Raw genomic sequence first — 21,331 nt, 5'->3', positions numbered from 1 at the left:
TAAATAAAACAAAACATCCACTTATCAAATCCTTGATTGGTACATTATTTTATTAAATGTCATTCATGTATTTAAAAGACCATGTCCGATCCTAATAGGATCATATGGGCTAACAAACTTCTATAAAATCACAATAAATAAATTTTGATATGTGTATATTGCTGAACATGCAACATATTATATATGTAGGTACTTAATTATTGACAAATGTATATATTATGAGTAATGTGCATAGTTACATAATAAATCTTAACATCGATAGAGATTATCACAAATTTTTTTCAGAGGACTGGACGGAATTGTTCAATACAGTAAACATTAATAATAACAAATACAGATTAATTGCAGCAGCATTTTTATCAGTATGGCCAATTTATCCATTTTCAGTGGCCCGCACAGGGGACGAGTGTTTCAGGTAATAATATTACATTCTCAGTTTAGATATTTCAATAGGTAAATACAGATACTATGCCTGTCTCCACCCTGCATTACATACACATTTACAACACGAGACTCAGTGTCAGCACTAGTGAGATTGCTAACACTGCATCATATCATTGATAAACTTTCCTTTGCCATCAAGGAACATTTTGATTTCCTCTAAAAGTAAAAAAGTAAGATATGCAATGATATGTAATAAGTCTGCTGTCGTGGCCAAGTGGAACAATGAAGAAAGATACCATCCCATTGTTTTCAGCACTGAAAACCTTGTCTAGGTAATTGTTAGGATATTGTTGCATATTTCATTAGCCGATGGGCCACAATAAATGGCATGTAGGCCGGGGATTTCTTAAATTGCATTTTTGAGAACATTTTGACATATGGAATTGTATTTATATAATATATTTTATATGCTTACGGGCCCTTTTAATTAATTTTGTAATTAATGCGTTAATTTGCATTTGAAAAGCAATTAGCAAAAACACAATTTTGTGCGGCCCGTAAGCATTGGGTTAATAATTATAACATGTAGCGAATTAAGTCTTTCCTGGATTTATTCTGTTTTTAAAAAACGGTCTTATTCTTTTTTTTAGTAGAAAAAACAACTCACTTTTATAGCCATCTTAATTGTATATACATTGTACCTTTAGGAATTTAGTACACTGTATGAATAATGATCACAATTATAATAAAACTGCACTTTGTAAAATAACAATAACATTATTAGCTTATCACTAGCATTTAATTAAATATTCCCTATTACAATATAAATAACGGACAGTTCGCGTTTAGTAAACACACAAGATAATGAAATATTAATTTTCCATAGTAGTAGTAGCAAAATTACTCTTACTGGTATACTGTCTTCCGTTCAACTTGAAGGAGTTATACTGATTTGAATTGGACTGCACATGACTCAAACATTTTGTTTTATTTCTTACCTATGTATTTCAAAATAACAAAATAATCGATTGTTTTAGTTTTTACATCAAGGTTCCTATATCTGATAGTAAACATGATTTTAATGCTTGAAATATATTCTTATCTGTAATGGCTCTGTATTCCGATCAATGACATGCCTTTTGATTGGCACACGATATTCAACATTTAGCTTACTCATGGCGAAAACGCTTAGCACAGATTCCATTGTTTTATATTGGTTTTAGGTTAATTTTACGTAAACTAAATGTATATTACCAGGGCCCAATTGATTTAGACGAAGATGACGTATACTTCGCATACTCTTGGCAATTTTAGTTAGTGGTTGCTTAACTGAGTGATCATATTGAAAACCTATGAAGAAAAATGATCGAAAATATTGAACGATGTTTCAAATAAAATGCAAGCAGTGCAGTGCGTTTATATGATGTTACACCAGTCGCCACTGGTATTATAGTTAATTTGTAATACGTTGTATTAATCTACAAGAGGATGAATAGGTCATCTTGCAATGTGTCAAATTGGTTTTATCTATGAATCAACGGGTGGCAGTTTCATAATTACTTGGCTAAATTCAAATTAACTATTCAGGTTAACGTGAGCGTGGCACACTGGACACGTCTGTCTGAGAACAATTTCCGGTTGAGCAACGGTGTGTTGACATTGCTGGCAGGTCCACACGGAATGGGGATCGTGGATGGAATTCCCACTCACTGCGCAGCCGGAAAACTTTGCATCGCATCCTGTACAAGACGTTGCCCTGAAACAGACATTAAATTAACTTACAACTTAAAAGTTAAATAAAGAGTCATGGTACCATAGAATTAACGCTTGACTTATGAACTTTAGTAAAAAATTTAATAAGAGTACATGTATACTCCAACAAGAAGATTTAGGCAAAAGCCGGAAGGCACTGTTGTCGACTAAACGGGAGGAGCTTGTTAGTTTATAATGGAATTGCGGTTAAAAATGGGGAGGAGCTTGTTAGTTCACAGTTATAACACGTAGCCAAGAAGATGTTCGAGTATATGTAGATTGCTAACGTAATATAGTTTTTTCCATCTATGTAAAATGAAATTTATTGCTTGTCAAAATACATATTATCTATATGCCAGAGGTAAGTCCATATTGACAACTTTACAGGAGAGCCGAAATAGTGATTTTTCACACATTAAACATCTGGAGTCTTTCAGTCATGAATTAAATTATGTACATACTCACACTTTTTTGTAATACATATATTTTTTGTTTTGGTTTATTTCTATTTTACAACGTTTTTCTTAGCTTGTATTCTTATTTTTCCGGTGGTTCTTTGTCCGGTACAAATCTTGCAATCGATTTTTAACTAACTTCCCGTAGCTAGACATTTGAAACTTTTAGAATGTATCAGATAACGATGCCAATGCATTTTTTTAATACTTTTAGCCATCTTTAAGTAGAATTGAATTCATTTTCAGTTAATTCTGTCTTGTATGAAAAGTTATTTCGACACCATTATTGGTTGCTAGGGGGTCTGGGATCCTAGCAACTAAATTATTAATATATATGTGCGTTACTATGGAAATCAATATGACATGTCAAGTACAAATTTTTTTGATCGTTTAAGCTAGTCAAGTCAAGTTTATATGGTTCAACAGAAAATTTAAAAACGTATATAAAAAGTTCTTTTTATCTTGTAATTATTTAAAATATTTTTTTAGCTTTTAGTTTTTTTAAAACCCAAAACGGTTTTTAAAGTTTACCTTTAGACATGTTAATTTTTGTTTTATTATTAATCGTGAGGTTACTGCCAAAAGTTGGTAAGTTTTGAAATAATGTTATGGAGATTGCAATTTGAAAGTTTTCCAAGCCTATAAAAAAATCAAGCATAATGCTAAATTCTTTATGCTTTTCTATATTTTGGATGGCCTTGATTTTTTTTTCTAGCCTACATATTTATATATCGTCAGCTTACTATGCAAACCTTCTATTTTTTGTAAATGTTCAGGAGAGAGTTAAAACATATTAATATATTTTCTTTTATAAATAAAAAAGTTTTTTCTACGATATTATTTAAAGTTCACTCTTTTTTTATGTCATAAATTTAATCGTTTGGAGTAGGTCATGCAACGTTTCAAGGCGGTCATAATCCTCAGTCATAAAGGAACAACCGAGAAGAGACTGTTTTCCGTAGAAAATAAATTATTTATAATAATAGCTAAAAATTCAATTGTAAATAATATTAAAATAAAACTTTCTTTTGTGTAATGTGCTCACTGACTAGAATAAATCAAGAGATGTCCCTATATGAATAATAGCATAAAAGCAAATAACTCACCACACACACACATAGTAAAAAAAATCAATAAGTAGGTGATTAGTTATGAAACCGAAATAGAATAATCAGACATTTTAAAACGTCTTATAGGTAGGTACCTATAAGACATTTTAAAACGTCTTATAGGTAGGTACCTATCATACATAATACGATAATCTTATTACAGTAAAAAGTTACGTAATAATATTATTTATTTGATTCTGAAGCCAAAAGAAGTATGAAAGTTGAAACCTCCCCACAAAGCAAAACGAGTCTAAAATAATTGCTGACTACAGGCAACTAATTTTTCTACTAATCTTGCACTTTAGACTCCTATTCTACGGGTAAATGCTATTCACTTACCAATCAGAAACCATTGTGTTGCACGTGGCGCATTCGGCTCTATTTACTTGGGGGTCTTTGGGTGGATGCTTGCTGAATATTTCCACAGCTAAATCCGCATACAACTCACCATCCTTTGAATGAAAAAATACATGTATAATAGTAACACAAAAATATACAAGCAGGCATGTAAATACATCAAAATTATCTTAACCCACAAAGCTTGAAGAATGAAACGACAATATCAAAGAGAACGCAATGTGTATTATTTTATTTGTCATTCGTTTTCTTATAAACAATTAATTTGCATATCTCAGTATTACCGCAAAAAATCTATGTGCTAGTCACCCGATTTCGGCTACCCAAAGTTAGAGCACTTTTGAAACCGTCCGTGTTGTACTGAATAAATACTGTTAAAACTGAATGTAGTTAAAAACCCATTTACAAGATAGATCCCCTAAGTTAAACTTTTAAATTTAATTTGATGTCTGCATCTGACCTGCAGTCATTTAAAGTTTCTACAAAAAGACCATTTTGTCACTATCTTGTATAGATTTTAGTGTAAAAAATAAGGAAGAACTCACAGGTAAAGCTTCTAGTTGAACAAACGCCTGCGAGCAAGTGGCGAAGGCTCTGGCATTAGCTGCGGCAAGGGCGAGGGCGGCCGCAGCAGCCGGGCCTGGAGGAGGGGAGGGGCAGCGCTGTGTGAGACGGGACGCCGCTCGCAACCCGCCACTCCAACTGCTCGCGTTTGCACCTTTCCCACCTTCACCGCCTCCTGACCCCAGGCGTTGGGCCAGTGACAACCAATGCCACGATCCGGCTTTTCGCCAACATAATGCTGCACCATTTGTGTCTGAAATAATCGAACACACACTAGTAACAATTATCACCACCAAATAAATTGTCCGGTGTTTAAAATTGGAACTAAGCTTCTTCATTATAGTATAAAAATACTGATGATACGCCAAATGTTAGTGTGTAGCGCATCACTCAGCGGACAACCTATACTGGTAGATCTATAACAGCATAGTATAATTTTAATAAAGTGTTTCAATCTGTTCTAGACCCGACAACTAAAGAAGGCCAATTAAAAAAGCTATTTTTTCAATCAAGGCAAAAAATTAAATCATCTCATTTAAAATGCATGTCACCCGGTCAATTCTTGGGTCTTACTCTGGTTCAAAGACACATTGAAAAATTACATGTGAATTTTGCCACGCAGGATTTGAATCTTTGCATGTTCGAACCTTCAAAATCATCTCTCCACCATCATATCATGGGTGTCAAAGTTATATACTAATATTCAATACTAGAATGAATGACCGATACAAAAATAACAACATATAAGTACAACATAAATTTCGTTAATTTCTTTTATATCAATCTATGTATGTATGTAACCCAGGTCATTACATGTTTAAAGATTACAAATAATTATGCATATTATAAACATTACCTCCCGCATTTTGGTACAATAGCCCAGCAAGAACGTATAGTTTTTTCATTTTGAGAGGAGAGCACCTATTCGCCGTATCGGACTCTGCCAACTGTAATTTATAAAGAAAATTCGTATTGTGTTACATCAACGTTAATTTTTTCTAAAGTATTAAAATAATATAATAATTATATATTGTTATATCAACCTTTAAGACTGTGGCTGCAGATTGCGAAAATCTCCCGGCGTCTTTCAATTGTAAGGCACCTACTAAAGTTGGCTTTTGACTAACAACAGTGTCAGATTCATTCGATAAGACAAGTTTTGTTTCCTGAAATGAGAATTGTTGATGTACAACTTTAATTATTGTGAGATAAATATTGTAAACTTGTTAAAACTGTAAACTAACAATCCCCTCCAGTGCAGCTAATCGCACTTCCGTTTTCAAATGAGGAACGCCCCCAAATATATCATTTCATTTTACGCTCCTGTAGTGTATGGATCTATCAATTTACGTAATTTGAAGCTTTTTATAATAAAAAATATGTCTAAAATTGTCAGAAGTGATGTTAGAATTATTATTAGTAAACTTTTGGTTTATTACAAAAAAGAAAAGGAGTCGCGTCTAAAAAGAGAGCCAAGATATTATTTAAACACGCCTGCCATGCGTGCACTGCCGCCATGACAGGTACGTCACTGAGAAGTCTTCTATATGCGAATACAGCGACTTCCTGTTATTGCCGATTTCTTGTTATCGGACTATAATTGAAAACATGATATATCGTCGGTCTATCTTGTAAACCTCGTAAATCCCGTTTTGGTCAAAAATGAGATTTTGAGCGAATACGTTAGAATGGTTGAATATCTACGAATGTGTTAAACTCTTATATCCATATCTCGTTTCATAATTTCAAAAATCAATCCACAAAAACCTCGTAAATCGCGTCCATACAACAATAAAATTTGCAAACCTCGTAAATACCGTAATCCCGCCATTTCGTATGGAGAACTGTCACAGTGTCTTGAGTATTACATTACCTTCGTCTTGTTTCGTTATACAACTATACTTTGGGTATCATATTACGAGAGGAATTAATTTATATTGATACAATATAGATTAAATATTAAGGTAAGCGTTTTATTTATAATGATTTCCCATAATATGCACACAATGTTACATTTACAATAGAACGTTTTTTTCAGGTTAGAATTTCATGACATGCATATTTAATGATGTTTGGTTGTTTTCAATGGTTTTTAGTTTATTAGCACATACAATTAGAAAAGAAAACAAATCAAATTACATTCAAGTACCCACTTACTACGTGAATGCAAAATTTACAAAGTTTAATCTGTTTTCAGATGTCATGGGCTCAAAAAATTATGGGCATGCTACAAATAAAAAATAACACAATTGAAACAACTGCTGCTAAGGAAGGAAATAATATAGAAATAATCCCAAGGGAATATTATGAGACCATACATATTATTCCATTATCATCGCCATATGAGGTCATTTCTAGCGATGACAATGTTTTAATGAATGATTCACAACACGAAGCTTCTTACAATATAAGTGTGAGACCCCAACTAGCAAAATTATCAGGAAATAATATAATCGAGACTATTGACAGATCTTCAAACTATGAAAATCTCGTGAAAAAGCCAATATTTAGTTCCTTATTCCAATACTGATGATTCGTTACAGGAAATCAGTACGGACACTTAAAGGAAAAGGAGGAAAAAAAATTAATGCAAGGCAGATAAGTCCGAGTGGAAAAGTGAAAAAAAGAAGGCAAATATAGAAAGAGGTGAGCAATATTTCGGAAGGAAAAAAACAGAACATGCATGGGAGCATGTTCTGTTAAGCATCAAAAAAGTTTTTGCCATCTCTATCGGAAACAGATAGAAGAGAACTAATCCTATATAGCGATGGTTGTACATATCAAAATTGAAATTCGACGATGGAAAATTCACTATTGAATATTGCAATGATGAATGATATTAGGATATTAGAAAAAGGACACACCCAAATGCCAGTTGATTCGATGCATTCTACCATTGAAAGGTATCTGAAAAAAACAGGATATACTTAAATGTTCCTGCGGAATAAATGCCGTAATGCTCGAAAAAAACCAGAGCCATATTATAGTGAATATCTGTATCACAACGATTTCAACAAATTTGACTTTAAATTTATCAAAAGTGTTCGTCCTGGAAAAAAAGTTGGTAATCCGGTTGTCACTGATATAAGGGCATCATTATATGAACCAAATGGCACTATACAGTATAAATTAAGATTTTCAGATGTTTGGAGTGTATTGCCTCCAATGACATTAATATGGACGAAGCATCTGGGAATAAAAATGACACTCACTTTTTTGTCGGGTCTGCCGAATGGCATAATCTGTTCTAACGCCATTACAATAAAGGTGATATTTCTATAAATTCCTGATGCTTTTTGTCGGGTCTGCCGAACGGTTTGGTTCAAACGGGTTCGCTCAAATGAACATTGACACTAGAAACACTGTTCTAACGCCATTACAATAAAGGTGATATTGCTATCAATTCCCGATGCGTGATATCGCATAATGGAAATTGCGTGACGTCTACCTATACATGTGCGAATGTCGCTGTGCGTGAATTTACTTGCTAGCTACTGTATTGAGTGCGTTGTCCATTAATAATGTCATTGATTGCCTCACAGAAAGGACAAGGACGTCACACCTAAAAAGTTTGCTGACCTTCCACCTCTACATGCCAGTCGTCTTAAAATCAAACCAAGGAAACATCATGATCTGCAAGAACTGAAGACTGTTTTGTCGAAAAATTTTCACGATTACTACGATAATCTACCACATTAAAAAAAAATAACATGTTCATTTATTATTTTTTTTAAATATACCTATATAAGTAAAATTGTTAATAAGTTTAAACATTACATTTGATATTTTTGTAAACTATACAATGTGTCTTAATTTGCAATTGTCTTAAACAGTACTCGTTTTTATGACTGAAAACCTTCTAAATCCATCAAAAGGCAAAATACACTAAGTATGAAAACCTCATAAATCCAAAAAAGGCTATTTTTAATAAGTATAATGAAAATTTATTAAAAATAATTACTGAATACAGTTGCTGATTTAAAAAGTAACCAAATAGATTTTTGAAATTTCGAAATTCCATTTAAAACCAAAATTAGACAGTTTTTATTGTCTCCTGAACAATTAGTTGATTTGGATTTACGAGGTTTACAAGATAGACCGACGATATGGAATAAATGATTATCAAACCTTTTGAATAAGATGTTGTTTTCTAGGACTGGATATTGATAATTTTGCTAATGCTTCAGTGTCTTCCAGAGCTATATGACATTTTATCAGACCATCCTGGTTATTTGATAAAGTGTAATATTCTCTAGCGTTGGCCCTGAAATATTATATAAAAAAATATACATCTTTAGATCCGTAATAGAATACCTAGTAGAAATGTATCAATCACAAGAAGATATATGAATAAATATACAAACTGACCAATTCTGTCTGTCATGATAATAATGCCCAATATTATTGTACGCCTCTTTGAGCTGAGCTTCTGTCGTATTAGTGGACATTTTCAAGAGTTCTACGACTCTAAACCAATGACCTAACTTTTGACGAAGTAATATCGCCAAATCCCTGGAAAAAAACATACTTTCAATGAATTCACTCACTTAGCAATAGTTTATCAATGATAAAAAAAAACAAAAACACACCAGTAAACTCGATGTAATAAGTCTTTTTTTCGTATTGTCACATTATTTTTTATTACTGATAAATACTGGCGTATATTTGAGTTCTCTGGATGATCATGTATGTTGTCGAATTCTAAAGTTCATCGGGGTATTTGGAACAATACTCTTGCAGAGTTAGGTGAAAAGAGCGTGACAGGGAGATTAGTAAGTATTAAGATTAGTAGTAAGTAGGTTTAGTGAACAGTGCGCCCACGCACAAAATATAATGCAAACTAACAGCACAGAACCCATTCGGTGTGGCCTCTAACAACGATATCGCGACTAAACAGGAGTGGATCGTCTAATCCTGTGTGCTTTGAGTATGCCACATAAAGCCCCCCATCAGAGTTAAGAAAATTCCACACCCTTATGATACTGTCTTAACATTAGGGAGGATGTCGGCTCACATGTTGAGTTATGAACTCGATTTAAACTGTTTACAGTTCAATATGAATTTATGAGTCGAATAAACCAATGTTAACCTTCTGTCTTCTTTTAAATATATCTTTTCCGCTTCGTCGAACTGTTTGAAACAAGCTAGGACTTCAGCGGATCGGAGAGCTGTCCCTCGCAGCGCAGACAATCGTTTGACTAGCTGGATTCCCGAATAATCTTGGCAACGGACATACGCTGTCTCGGCTGCCTGCAGATCTAATTTTTTTAAAGCCTCCTCAGCGAGTAATCTCCTGCAATAAACATGATCAAAATGTTAAGGTTATCTTAGGGTTACATCTCGAAAGGTTGGAGGGAGTTTGCAGACATAGGGAAGTGGAGATGACCATGAGCCGCATTGGTTTGTAATGGCGGGCAATAAAAATTTTCATGATTGACAATAGGACCCATTGATATCATATTTCATTATAAGTTATATAATTATAATTACCATAGTTTGGGATGAGGATTATCATTGATGAAAGCTTCGGCCTCCTTTAGTCCGACTTTGTCCAATAGTTGCCGAGTATCTCGAAGCGATTTCACTTCCATTCGAATCAAATGCTCTGCTTCACCGCGTTCTCCTAACTCTGATAGCTTAGCGCAGATTATTTCCAATTCCTATCAATCCAAAATATTATTTCAGTTCAATACAGTGACATACGATGTTCTAATCAGTAAGGCAAATTTATTAATTTCCTAATTTTCAGGGGCCGCACAGGGTACAAGGGTTGTGGATAATGATAAATTCTCTTGCGACTCTTGGATATATAATTTTAAATTACATATTGTGTTTAGTCACTAGCTTAGGCCGCGTTGACACGGTCCAAGTACTATCCAAGTTGACTTGGACCGAGCGCACTCGTATGAGACATCTTCATACTAATTATTCCTATTCAAGCTAGCTTGGATGAGTAGGACGCGGTCCAAGTAGCTTGGATATGAGTAATTTGTATGAAGATCTCCCGTGCGAGTGCGCTTGGATGGCGCTCGGTTCAAGTCGAGTGCTTAAAGTCAGACAACGTTGTCTACAAAACAGTGTTTGTTTTTTTTTTTGAGATAACGTTATTTTACATTTACGGCTACATGATAGTCAAACAACGTTATGTCAATCTTTTCTAATTTCTTAATAAATCGTCAGTAAAGTTTAACGCTAACTACATAAGTTACCCTTGTTTTCATATTTTTTTAAAACTATCCCTATAAATGTTAACATCATCATAAGCAAGATAAATGTACAATACACAATAAATTATAAAATATTAACATTAGGTTCTAAATAAACATTTCCCTTGTTGAGTTACAAGAATCTAAAATAACGATTTTTGGCTCTCCTGTAAAGTTGCACTTTTGTAGATAGTGTTGTTTGACACTAAACCCTCGAAGTGTACTTTGACCATGTCAACGCGGCTTTAGTGCACAGACATAGAAAACATGCATCTTGTTTCTAATGGTATTGGCCAATTGAAATTTGTGTACGAGTCAGAGTATGGACCTAATGGGTTGAGCAAGTGGCTGACATCTATTACTCGTAAAAACAAATCTGTTAATACAAACCTCCACTCTGTGGAGGCCCATAATGATCTTATTAGGATCGGACATGGTCGAATCGAAGCACATCAGTTTTGTTTTTTTACGTGCTAATACTAATCATACTTTCAGTGTCTTCAAATGAACGCCATCAGTGGAATGGAAGTGAAAATTACTGTTTATTATTTATAAATTGATGCAAATTCATTGTAATAAACAGAATGTACGTTGACATTGGTGTAACTATTCATCCATAGTAATATCATAATTATTATTATACTAGTATGTATGACTCACCTATAAACTATGACCCCATAATCTACCTACTCCCAAAAGTCACTCTTCGCCACTGTTACAAGGTACATAATAATTATTGTAATCATCCACAAAAAACCTTAATATTATTATCCACTGATCATTCATCCATAGAGGCTTGTGAGGTAAAGGTATTAAAGTGGACAAACAATGCTACAGTTTTTAATTGTCTATACTTACTTGAAATTGGCAAAGATATCCTTCCGCAGTTAAAGGTTCCTCCGGTTCTGTTCCTTTCAAGATATACAGTCTCGCCTTCTCCATGACCGCGATTAACTGTGGATTGTCTGTAGCCCACAGCGCCCCCCAAACGTCTTTACGGAGGGCTGCTCTGGGTGGGGTAACATCTTCACTCATGTCAATCAAGAATAAACCACCGGCCGTATCTATTACGCTGAATTTACTGAAAAAGATAATAATATTATAACACATTGGAATGGAATAAAATATTTCGCAGTAAAAATTTCAATCAGCGGCTGCTATGTGGACATCTTCAAAATTAAAAATAAATACTAAACATCAGCTACTACCTTGAATTGGAGTTGATCGCCAGCTTGTGTGGTTTATTAGGGACTTTATAAGTCGATTTACTGCTTAAATCCGGCATAGAGTAGGTCAAAATGTCTCCAGATTCTCGGCCAATGAGTAGGATGCTATCAGAGCAAGCGATGCAAGATATGGAATCCTGCGATGTCTGAAATTCACCCAAACATGGTGTCCCGTCCGAATAGAAGATTTGTTCTTTCGATGCTAGAGGAAAAAACATAAAAAGATTAGGAATGGTACTTTTAATTTAGAATTAAGTAGGTACATGATTGCCAGTACACACAATGTGTCTTAGGTATGTATTACATATTTTTATATTTATTTGTTCACGGTTTAATGGTCCACGACAGTCATAAATATAATCTTTGCCATACGCCCGAAAAACAAAATAAGATTAAAATGTTAATAAAAAATAATTAATTATTGTTATGGAGGGGTGTATGTCTGGGGATTTGTTTTAACTTTAATTTTATTAAAACCACAGATTCGGTCAATTGAAAATTAGGTATATTTTCCTTTTCACACAATCTGTAGGACATAGAAGTAACAAAAACATAGGTGAAAGTTTATCTAATACATACTATGTTACATAAACTTTAGGATGACATTTATTTACTCACTGATTAAGGGTTACATGTAAATTGTAAGAATTACATTTTGCTGTATCACAGTTTACTGTGAGCTGTCATACTGGAAGGAGATGGCTCTAAAGCAGTATGATAAAGAATTAAGCGTTGTTTGTGAAGCATTGCAAACAGCAATCATCCAATTTTGTTAGATTCAATAAGAACAAACATTGATTTGATATTGAGTACTATCAAAACGCTGTCATTATTATCTGATAATGAATCACTCAGAATTCTATATAAATATAATATACAATATGATTGTATGTATTTCTTATTTACTAAAATAACTATTTTCTTCTGTCTTCCCTTATATTCTGGTGGTTTTAATTATGTATTTTTAAGTGTAGATATTATTTAGGCATAATTTGATCTCTATACTATACGGCCATCTATTTCTGATACAATATCTAACGGTGAACTGTGATGCGGCCAACAGTATAATATGTACAAATTTCCGAAGATCAATAATAATTAAGGATTTTGAACCCTTGGCATGAAATGTGTTTCAGTTTGAGACTCATCTCTGCAACGATTTCTGGGGCTTGTCGACGATTAACTCTCTGAATATTTCTCTTTAAACAACGCGAGTGGTAACATAACGGTATTTTTTTTTCCTGTCATATCGAAATTCGTAGAATTATTAAGATTGGTATCTTGCATACTGGTCTAGCGTCCTTCGATTGTGTAGTTTCACAGTTACAAATCGTCAGTAATTTTCTACAAACACGTATCTCAAAAAACACAACTTTTCAGAAGAGGCTAATATGTAACAACTTTATTCTCTCAGTTTTTAATTTAGAAATAAATTTTCTTCTATGAAATATCCATTTAGTATAGTTACACATATTTTCATGAAAAAATTGTTATGTTTCTTCAATTTATCGCACTATACTTTCGACCGATCAGTCATATTGTCAGAGATACGAGAATGCGTTACAACTTTACTGTGAATATTAGTGCAGTAAACACGTATCTTGACTTACGAGAAAGAGCTTCAGTATAATCATCTGTCGGAGTTCAGTATTCTGTATACGAGGGTGGGTCAATAAGTCCTTAGAAAAGCCGACAGGTGGCGCGACTAGTACTGCAAGCGGTTTGTTTTCATGCAGCGGCACTACCGATTCAGTATGCTGCGAAGTTTCAATCAGATTGGTCGGGTTGTTGTGTGTTTCTCGTACATTTAAAAAAAAAATTTGCTTGTGGAAAATGGAAAAATGGAAAATGGAGAAAATTGAGTTTAGAGTTGTTATTAAACATTTTAATATAAAAGGGTTAACAGCAAAGGAAATAAAAAATGAGTTGGATTTAGTTCACGGCATATCTGCTCCTTCACTTGCAACTATTTATAACTGGTTAAATGAATTTAAACGTGGTCGTACATCAACAAAGGATGAACCACGCTCAGGACGTCCTGTAGAGGTGACTACACCAGAAATGATCAATAAAATCCACGATATGGTGTTAGGTGACCGAAGATTAAAGTTGAGTGAGATAATTGAGGTTACAGGGATCTCAAAAGGTAGCATCATTTCTATTTTACATGACAAATTGGGCATGAAAAATATTTCTGCAAGATGGGTGCCGCGTTTGCTCACAGTCGACAATAAACGCAGTAGGGTGGTGGCCTCTAAAGCCCTGTTGTCGCTCATGCAACGCAATCCGGATGAATTTTTTCGTCGCTTTGTGACTGTAGATGAAACATGGATACACCACTATACTCCCGAGACGAAAGAACAGTCAAAGCAGTAGATTGCGAAGGCAAACCATGTCCAAAGAAGGCGAAAACCGTAAAATCAGCTGGTAAGGTTATGGCTACTGTATTTTGGGATGCACGTGAAATTATTTTCGTTGACTATTTGGAAAAAGGAAAAACAATAACAGGGGATTATTATGCATCTTTATTGGACCAGCTAAAAAACAAAATTGAAGAAAAACGGCCTCATTTAAACAGGAAAAAAATCCTCTTTCATCAGGACAATGCCCGTGTTCACACATGTTTACGATCAATGGCTACAATTGAAGAATTGAAGTTCGAATTGGTCGACCACCCACCGTATTCGCCAGATTTAGCCTCCAGTGACTTTTTCCTTTTCCCAAACTTAAAAAAATGGCTAAGTGGACAACGTTTTTTTTCAAATGAAGAAGTCATCGATCGGACAAATGCTTATTTTGAGGACCTTCCGAAAACTTATTTTTCTGACGGTTTAAAAAAAATTGAGAAACGTCTAACCAAGTGTATTGAGCTCCAAGGAAATTATGTTGAGAAATAAAAAAAAAATACAAAAATAAAACCTGTTTTAATGCTTTTTTCTAAGGAATTATTGACCCACCCTCGTACTTACAAACACGTAACTCAAGATACGAGTTTATAATATTTAGGAAAGTCTTTTATTGTGATACGAGTTTTTGTAATTGCTTAAATCTATTATGTTATAAAGTATGTTTTGAGATACGTGTTATTGGAATATGTGCGTATTCAAATTCTGAATTCATTACATCAAACAACTCAAAACTGACAAAAATTGAAATACGTGTTTGTAGAAAATTAACGACGAATTAAATATTTTTCTACCTAATTCTTTCGATTACAGGATTATTGAATAAGGAATTTAGGCATTTATAACGTTAATTGGTATCAGTATTTTAATGACTTATTGACAGAAATGCAATTTTAAATTTGTTGATAACACGGCGAGCTATTTTCAAGCATTTTACAAATCCTGTAAGTAAATAACCAAATCGGGACATCAGTGGAGTAGATCACTATTTTCTTATTTACAGAAAATGCATCGAAATAATTATCAATTCAACCATAACATTCTGGAATCGATATCAAATATAATACTAACTTATAGTAGTTAAATATCTTTAGTATAGTTCTTGGTCTTACATCCGTTTGAGGGTGTGCAAAATCTCCATAGCATAAAGCAATCCTTGGAAGCAGCCACGACAAACCCGTCGCTATTCATACAGGCATACATGATCTCCATGGGTGTCACCTTGGCTGTAAGGAAATCGATTTATCGTTGATATATTGTTATTATACATTAATTTAAATATTTTAATGTAGTAGATTTTTTTACACACCATCGCATTGGACGCCTTGCTGGTTGCAGACAAACAGTGAATGAGGCGTGGCAACGACGCAGAAGTCATCAATCCCGCACATGTCCACCACATTCGGTATGTGATTCAACCATGACTAAATTAATAAAAAATACAGTTCAAACGTACAATTTTAAATACATCAACCTAGCGGGTGAAGGGTTTTATATATTCTATAATCTTTAATGCGCATAATGTAAAATAAGAAATATTTTTTAATTATCAAATGGCGGGTAGAAAAAGGAAGACCAATTTCATTTTCACATTAATCACGAACATTAAATTATGACCATCATCTTTGTGTCTACAACCCAGGACTGTACCTAGCGTCTTCAAGTAATAGATTTCATGCTTGACAGTACTCCAGTGCCAAGCCATCTTGGATACAAATACACCCGATATTGGTAATAATACAATCAGTCCATTGAAGCCGCAGTTACCTTACTTCTTTTCGCTTTTTAATAATTTGCTTTTGCGCAGCTCGCAGTTTTCCACACGCTGCACATGTCCTGCTCACCAAAGTCATCTAATCAAGATATTATGTAACATGCTCTCATTCTTGCAAAAAATCTGATAGTAATAATCTGAAAATACTGGTAAATACAGGAGAAGGACTATACCGAGATTAGTCGTAGAACTTAAAAATTAGATACTGGTAGATGTAAATATTAAACAAACCTGATTTGTGGACGTATCCCAAAAAGTCACAGTGTGCTGCGACGATGCAAAGGCTAGAGTGTTGCCGTAGTAGGCTTTCTTATAATCCGGCTTAACATTAGCAAAATAAATGAACGAATCAACTGCTATAGCGACTCGAAGTGATCTTCCTTCCCAGACGCATGCTTTCATTCCCCCTGTGGGGACACGCAACGTCCGCAAATGCTGAAAATCAAATACATTTGTATAAATTCAATACCATCTACAATAATTTTGCCATCGAAAAAATCTTGGACTGGGATTTGATCCGACGTATATTTGTACTTAATCAATTAAGTTATTGACTCAAGTACATTGTACTTACTATCAATGCCCAAATTTCCTAAAAACTATACTTTATTTTATGTTAGTTTGGATAGGTGTTGGATTCAAATGACATCAGTTTTCTTCACATTGATTTTCAGGTCAATGTGAGCCAAATTAGTAGTGTCTATCAACCGTCACTCGAAAGCTCCCGATAGAGTTGACATACAGTTGGCAATAAATTTGTCAAATGACAGCTTAAAGGGAATAAAACTAGATGGTACATATTCATAATGTATTATCCCAAGGAATTAACTGTTGTGCTACAGCACTAGCTTGTTAAGATTTCTCCATGATTAATGTTGCCATATTGTGATTTAGTGCAGTATAAATAGTATTCTCTTACAAACACCAATTATATATCGCCATATTGGAGGTTTCAATCACCTAGTTTAGAGTTAACAAAATAATAAAACAGGTAAACCACTACATAAGTGGATAATAATAAGATGTCTATGGACTATTGTATATCCCTAAATCAGAACCTCCAGAGACAATATTTGATTCTATTTAAAATATGAACATTTCAGTACTTCTCCGAAAGGTGTGAAAAATTGGACGGCATTTGTATCATCAAGTCCTGTGCCGGCCACGGCTACGACAGTGCCGTTATGGTTCCAGTGACAGCTTACGGCTTGTAGTCCACTGTCGATTAGCACAGCACCTGTTTCAAAATAATACCAGTGAGAGGAGCAACATTTAATCTTGGCACTCGTATGATTTCGGTAACAGGCGATAAGATACATTAAAATGTTGGTGTAGTATGCAAATGGTAAGTAGAACTGACTAAGACAAACTGATTTGAGTCATACTCATGCTCCGCTCACTTGCCAAAGCCGAAAATTGTTGAATACTCGCCTGTTTCCGAATATATACCTGGATTCCAAGACGAAATGTTGCTCATCTACCACAATATGATTATTATTACAACTTACTAACAAAAGATTAAACAGTAGGTACAAATTAAGAAAGATAATCTTAGAAGATACCATCATCATTGTGTCCTTTCATGAGTTGTATGTGACCGCTTTGATAGCAAATGGCAAGAGCTGGTGTCTCGGGAGATGCTTGATTGGCATACCAATGCATGCCGACCACTTTTGCCGGGATATCAGTGCATTGAACTGGTAGAGCCATCTGCAATAAAAAGACACAAATTACATAGTATGTACTTATATATTTTAGAATCTGTGTTGCAAGATGAAAAAAGTCTTTCCTTCAACACTTTTATTATACACTACAATCGCTGAAAATTCTGATATTTAATATAAAATATTTAAGATACTTACAGCAAAATTTCCTTGATTATCGTAGAGATGTAGCTCACCCGAAGACATGGCGAACAACAGTAAGCTATTATCAGGAGACCACTGGACACCGCTTAGACCAGAGCCTTTGATGTCTTTACCCCAAACCCTGGAGCCGTCCACTGAACCAACAATAACAGCCCCTATAAAAGACCACAATCTCGTAATAACATACAAATTCAGATATTATTGTTTTGTGAAACTAATCGAATGTCTCTTACCGTCTTCATATGCTATGCATATTTTTTGGCCGTCAGAACTCCACGCCATTCCACTGACAGTTGATTTGTTTCTGTTGTTGATCATTTCTTCATACCACGAACCCTGCATTCAGAAAGATGAAACACTAAATCAGTTATGCATTACGTGACAATCTGACGAAAATCCAAGATTATTTCCAAGCTATTTGATATAAATATTGATATTTAATGACATATTATGAGTGTGTTTAAATCATAGATTTTTTAACACTTTTCAAAATTATGTACACACAGGGCCGTCCAAAAACAGTTGCCACCCAGATGGCAACCCAAATCCCCACTCCAACAATTTTTTTTTTTTTTCGACCATGTCCGATCCTGATAGGATCATATGGGCCTCCACAGAGTGGAGGTTTGTATTGACAGATTTTGTTTTTTACGAGAAATGGATGTCAACCACTTGCTCAACCTATTAGGTCCATACCCTGACACACACAAATTGAAAAACAATATGTGTACTTGCCAGACCCAGGATTCGAACCTGGGACCCATGGCTTTATAGTCCAACGCTTATGCCGCGCGGCCACCGTGGGCGTTAACTCCAACAATATAAATACATATTTTTAATGGCATTTTAATGAAATCAAAAAAAGTTCAATTAGATAATAATTTTATTGAAATATATTGTGTAGGTACATTAAGTAATACAATTTTTTTTTTGTATGATAACATAAACGAAAATTACTATCTGTAATTTTTTTTACGTAGGTAAAATTTTTTATATTTTTGCAGTAACGTTTTATTCCTATTATGTTAGTATACTGACCCGTTCCATTGAAGCTTAAAGAGAATGCTTTTCGGTATATTTGTACCTATACAACTGTATTACATTAGTCATAGATGGGAGATTATATGTATTTTAATTATATTTTGTATTATTTCTTTGATTTGCCACCCTTGATTCATACAATTGAATGTGATATATATTTTTTAATATTATTATTTATAAAAAAAATCTGGGTAAAAACCCCAACACCCCCATATGGCTTGGCCCTGTACATATTTCAAATAAGCCAAAATAGAATAACTCATTCAATACACGATAATGTGAATGGGCATGTCAAAATCTACAATAAATAATTTTCAAATAGGTATTCACCTTGTAGAGCATCCATACAATAATGACTCCATGCTCATCGCTGGTGGTGAGTTTCTGATGAATTTCATTCCAAGTCGCCACCTGCAGTTGACCAGTGTGACCCTCCAGACTCAGGTTCATGGATAAATTTCCACCACCACCTACAGAAAAAAAAATTACACAGACGACGTATAGATAAATACAAAAAAAATATGTTATCACTAGTCATCATAAACAATATAACATTGTTCACTATTGAATATTGGTCTCCACTATTGCAATTTATGTTTCATTGTCAAAGGTGGTGAAAATATTGAAAGGTCAAATAAGGTCATAAAAAAATAGTGACTTAATATACAGTAATATTAAAATCACGTTATTCAAGAAAGCACGATGGCCGCGCGGCTTAAGAGTCGGCCTATGGTGCCGTGGGTCTCAGGTTCGAATCCTGGTCTGTCAAGTACACACATTGTTTTTCAATTTGTGTATGAGTCAGAGTATGGACCTAATAGGTTGAGCAAGTGGCTGACATCCATTTCTCGTGAAAAAAAATCTGTTAATGCAAACCTTCACTCTGTGGGGGGCCATATGATCCTATTGGGATCGAACATGGTCAGAATGAATTCAAGAGAGCATTCTGGTCTCGAAATCAAACATGTTATAAAACCAGTATCCATGGAGTATTCGGCAATTCATATTGTTTAGACCTGTTATAACCCCGATCTTGTGATCAATTCATTTTAACAAGATCAGCAACAAAAATCATTATGTTCACATTCAGAAACTGATTGGTGTTAATGAAATTTACTATGTTGATGGAATTTCTTACCAGATTCTAACTTGAGTACTTTGAGCATTCCATCGTCTCCTCCGAGAGCAATATAACCCGCTTGCTGATTCCATGATAGGCAACTGATACCGGCGTGCTTGGGAATCGCAATCTGAAAATTAGAATATCATTTGAAAACTATTAAAATGTAAGTATTTCATCCATATTTCAAATGGGTAAAGGTAAGTACCTACTTGATACTAAAATTGATGGGTAATTAAAATAAACTACATGATTCATACCATTGATTTTTAAATATCCTACACTTTTTAAGGTGCAATATTAAAAAAAAATTCTAAACATAAATATATAGTTATAGCTTCCAACTATAATTAATAACAAATTGTTGGTATGATATCACTAAATCTAATTAATTAAATTTGAATAAAAATTGTAAAACACATTAGCATAGCACAAAAAAGTATCACTATCAAAAATCTTTTGTATATTAAATATCACCTAATTTGGAGGATATTATTATGGCGATGGAAAAGATTGATTCTTAAAAAGTGGAATAGTTTACTATGTTTATGACAGTCTCGTAAGTTTCTTTTTTTTATAAAAATACAAAAACAGAAATAAAAAAAAAACTCGCGCGCTGTAGCCATAGTAACGGTAAATACAACAACACCACGAAACAGTAAAAAATACACTTTAAACTAATAAATAAAAGTTCAATGTAGTAGGTTGATATAAATCCTCACATATAATACCTTTTTACTCATATAAATAAACATATTTTATTAAAAACATGAAATTTTTCGCAGCCCCACATAAACAACACCCCCACCTTCAACAAGAAACTTTTTGGTATTGCAATATTATTAAATATTATTTATTTCAAAAACCTTTTTATTAATAAGTATGCATGATAAACTACATTTTTTCAATAAAATTTAGAATATCGTTTAGTGTTTATTTAAGAAAAATTATGAGAAAAAACTGATAAGTGGTATCTATAGAATATATTTACAAAGAAAGTTATTATTTTACAAAAAATATTTTTTAAACTCTGTTTTACATATTCCTGACAAGTTAAGCCTCCCCCACAC

The 21,331-nt window shown here is 33.9% G+C and overlaps 1 protein-coding gene across 1 annotated transcript; it reads right to left on the bottom strand.

Moving 5' to 3' along the window:
• Window positions 1-19: 19 nt before the first annotated feature.
• LOC147078211 (WD repeat-containing protein 35-like) lies at window positions 20-21,083 on the bottom strand. Its single transcript, XM_085960570.1, has 21 exons — window positions 20,993-21,083; window positions 20,280-20,391; window positions 19,472-19,611; window positions 18,334-18,436; window positions 18,095-18,255; window positions 17,795-17,942; window positions 17,339-17,469; window positions 16,464-16,667; window positions 15,768-15,882; window positions 15,571-15,684; window positions 12,036-12,255; window positions 11,686-11,908; window positions 10,112-10,281; window positions 9,711-9,914; window positions 8,990-9,133; window positions 8,750-8,885; window positions 5,665-5,787; window positions 5,478-5,568; window positions 4,603-4,874; window positions 4,040-4,152; window positions 20-2,140 (listed from the first exon to the last, which is right to left on the bottom strand). Exons 1-21 carry the CDS (start codon window positions 21,014-21,016, stop codon window positions 1,960-1,962), a joined length of 3,129 nt encoding a protein of 1,042 aa, XP_085816696.1. The 5' UTR covers window positions 21,017-21,083; the 3' UTR covers window positions 20-1,959.
• Window positions 21,084-21,331: the final 248 nt, after the last annotated feature.

This window comes from Rhyacophila brunnea, unplaced genomic scaffold (assembly GCF_057557595.1).
Source record: "Rhyacophila brunnea isolate RB1 unplaced genomic scaffold, BYU_Rbru_1.0 scaffold_118, whole genome shotgun sequence".
Lineage (NCBI taxonomy): Eukaryota > Metazoa > Arthropoda > Insecta > Trichoptera > Rhyacophilidae > Rhyacophila > Rhyacophila brunnea.
The sequence above is the reverse complement of the archived record's forward strand: the minus strand, read 5'-3'. Positions and strand labels throughout refer to the sequence as shown.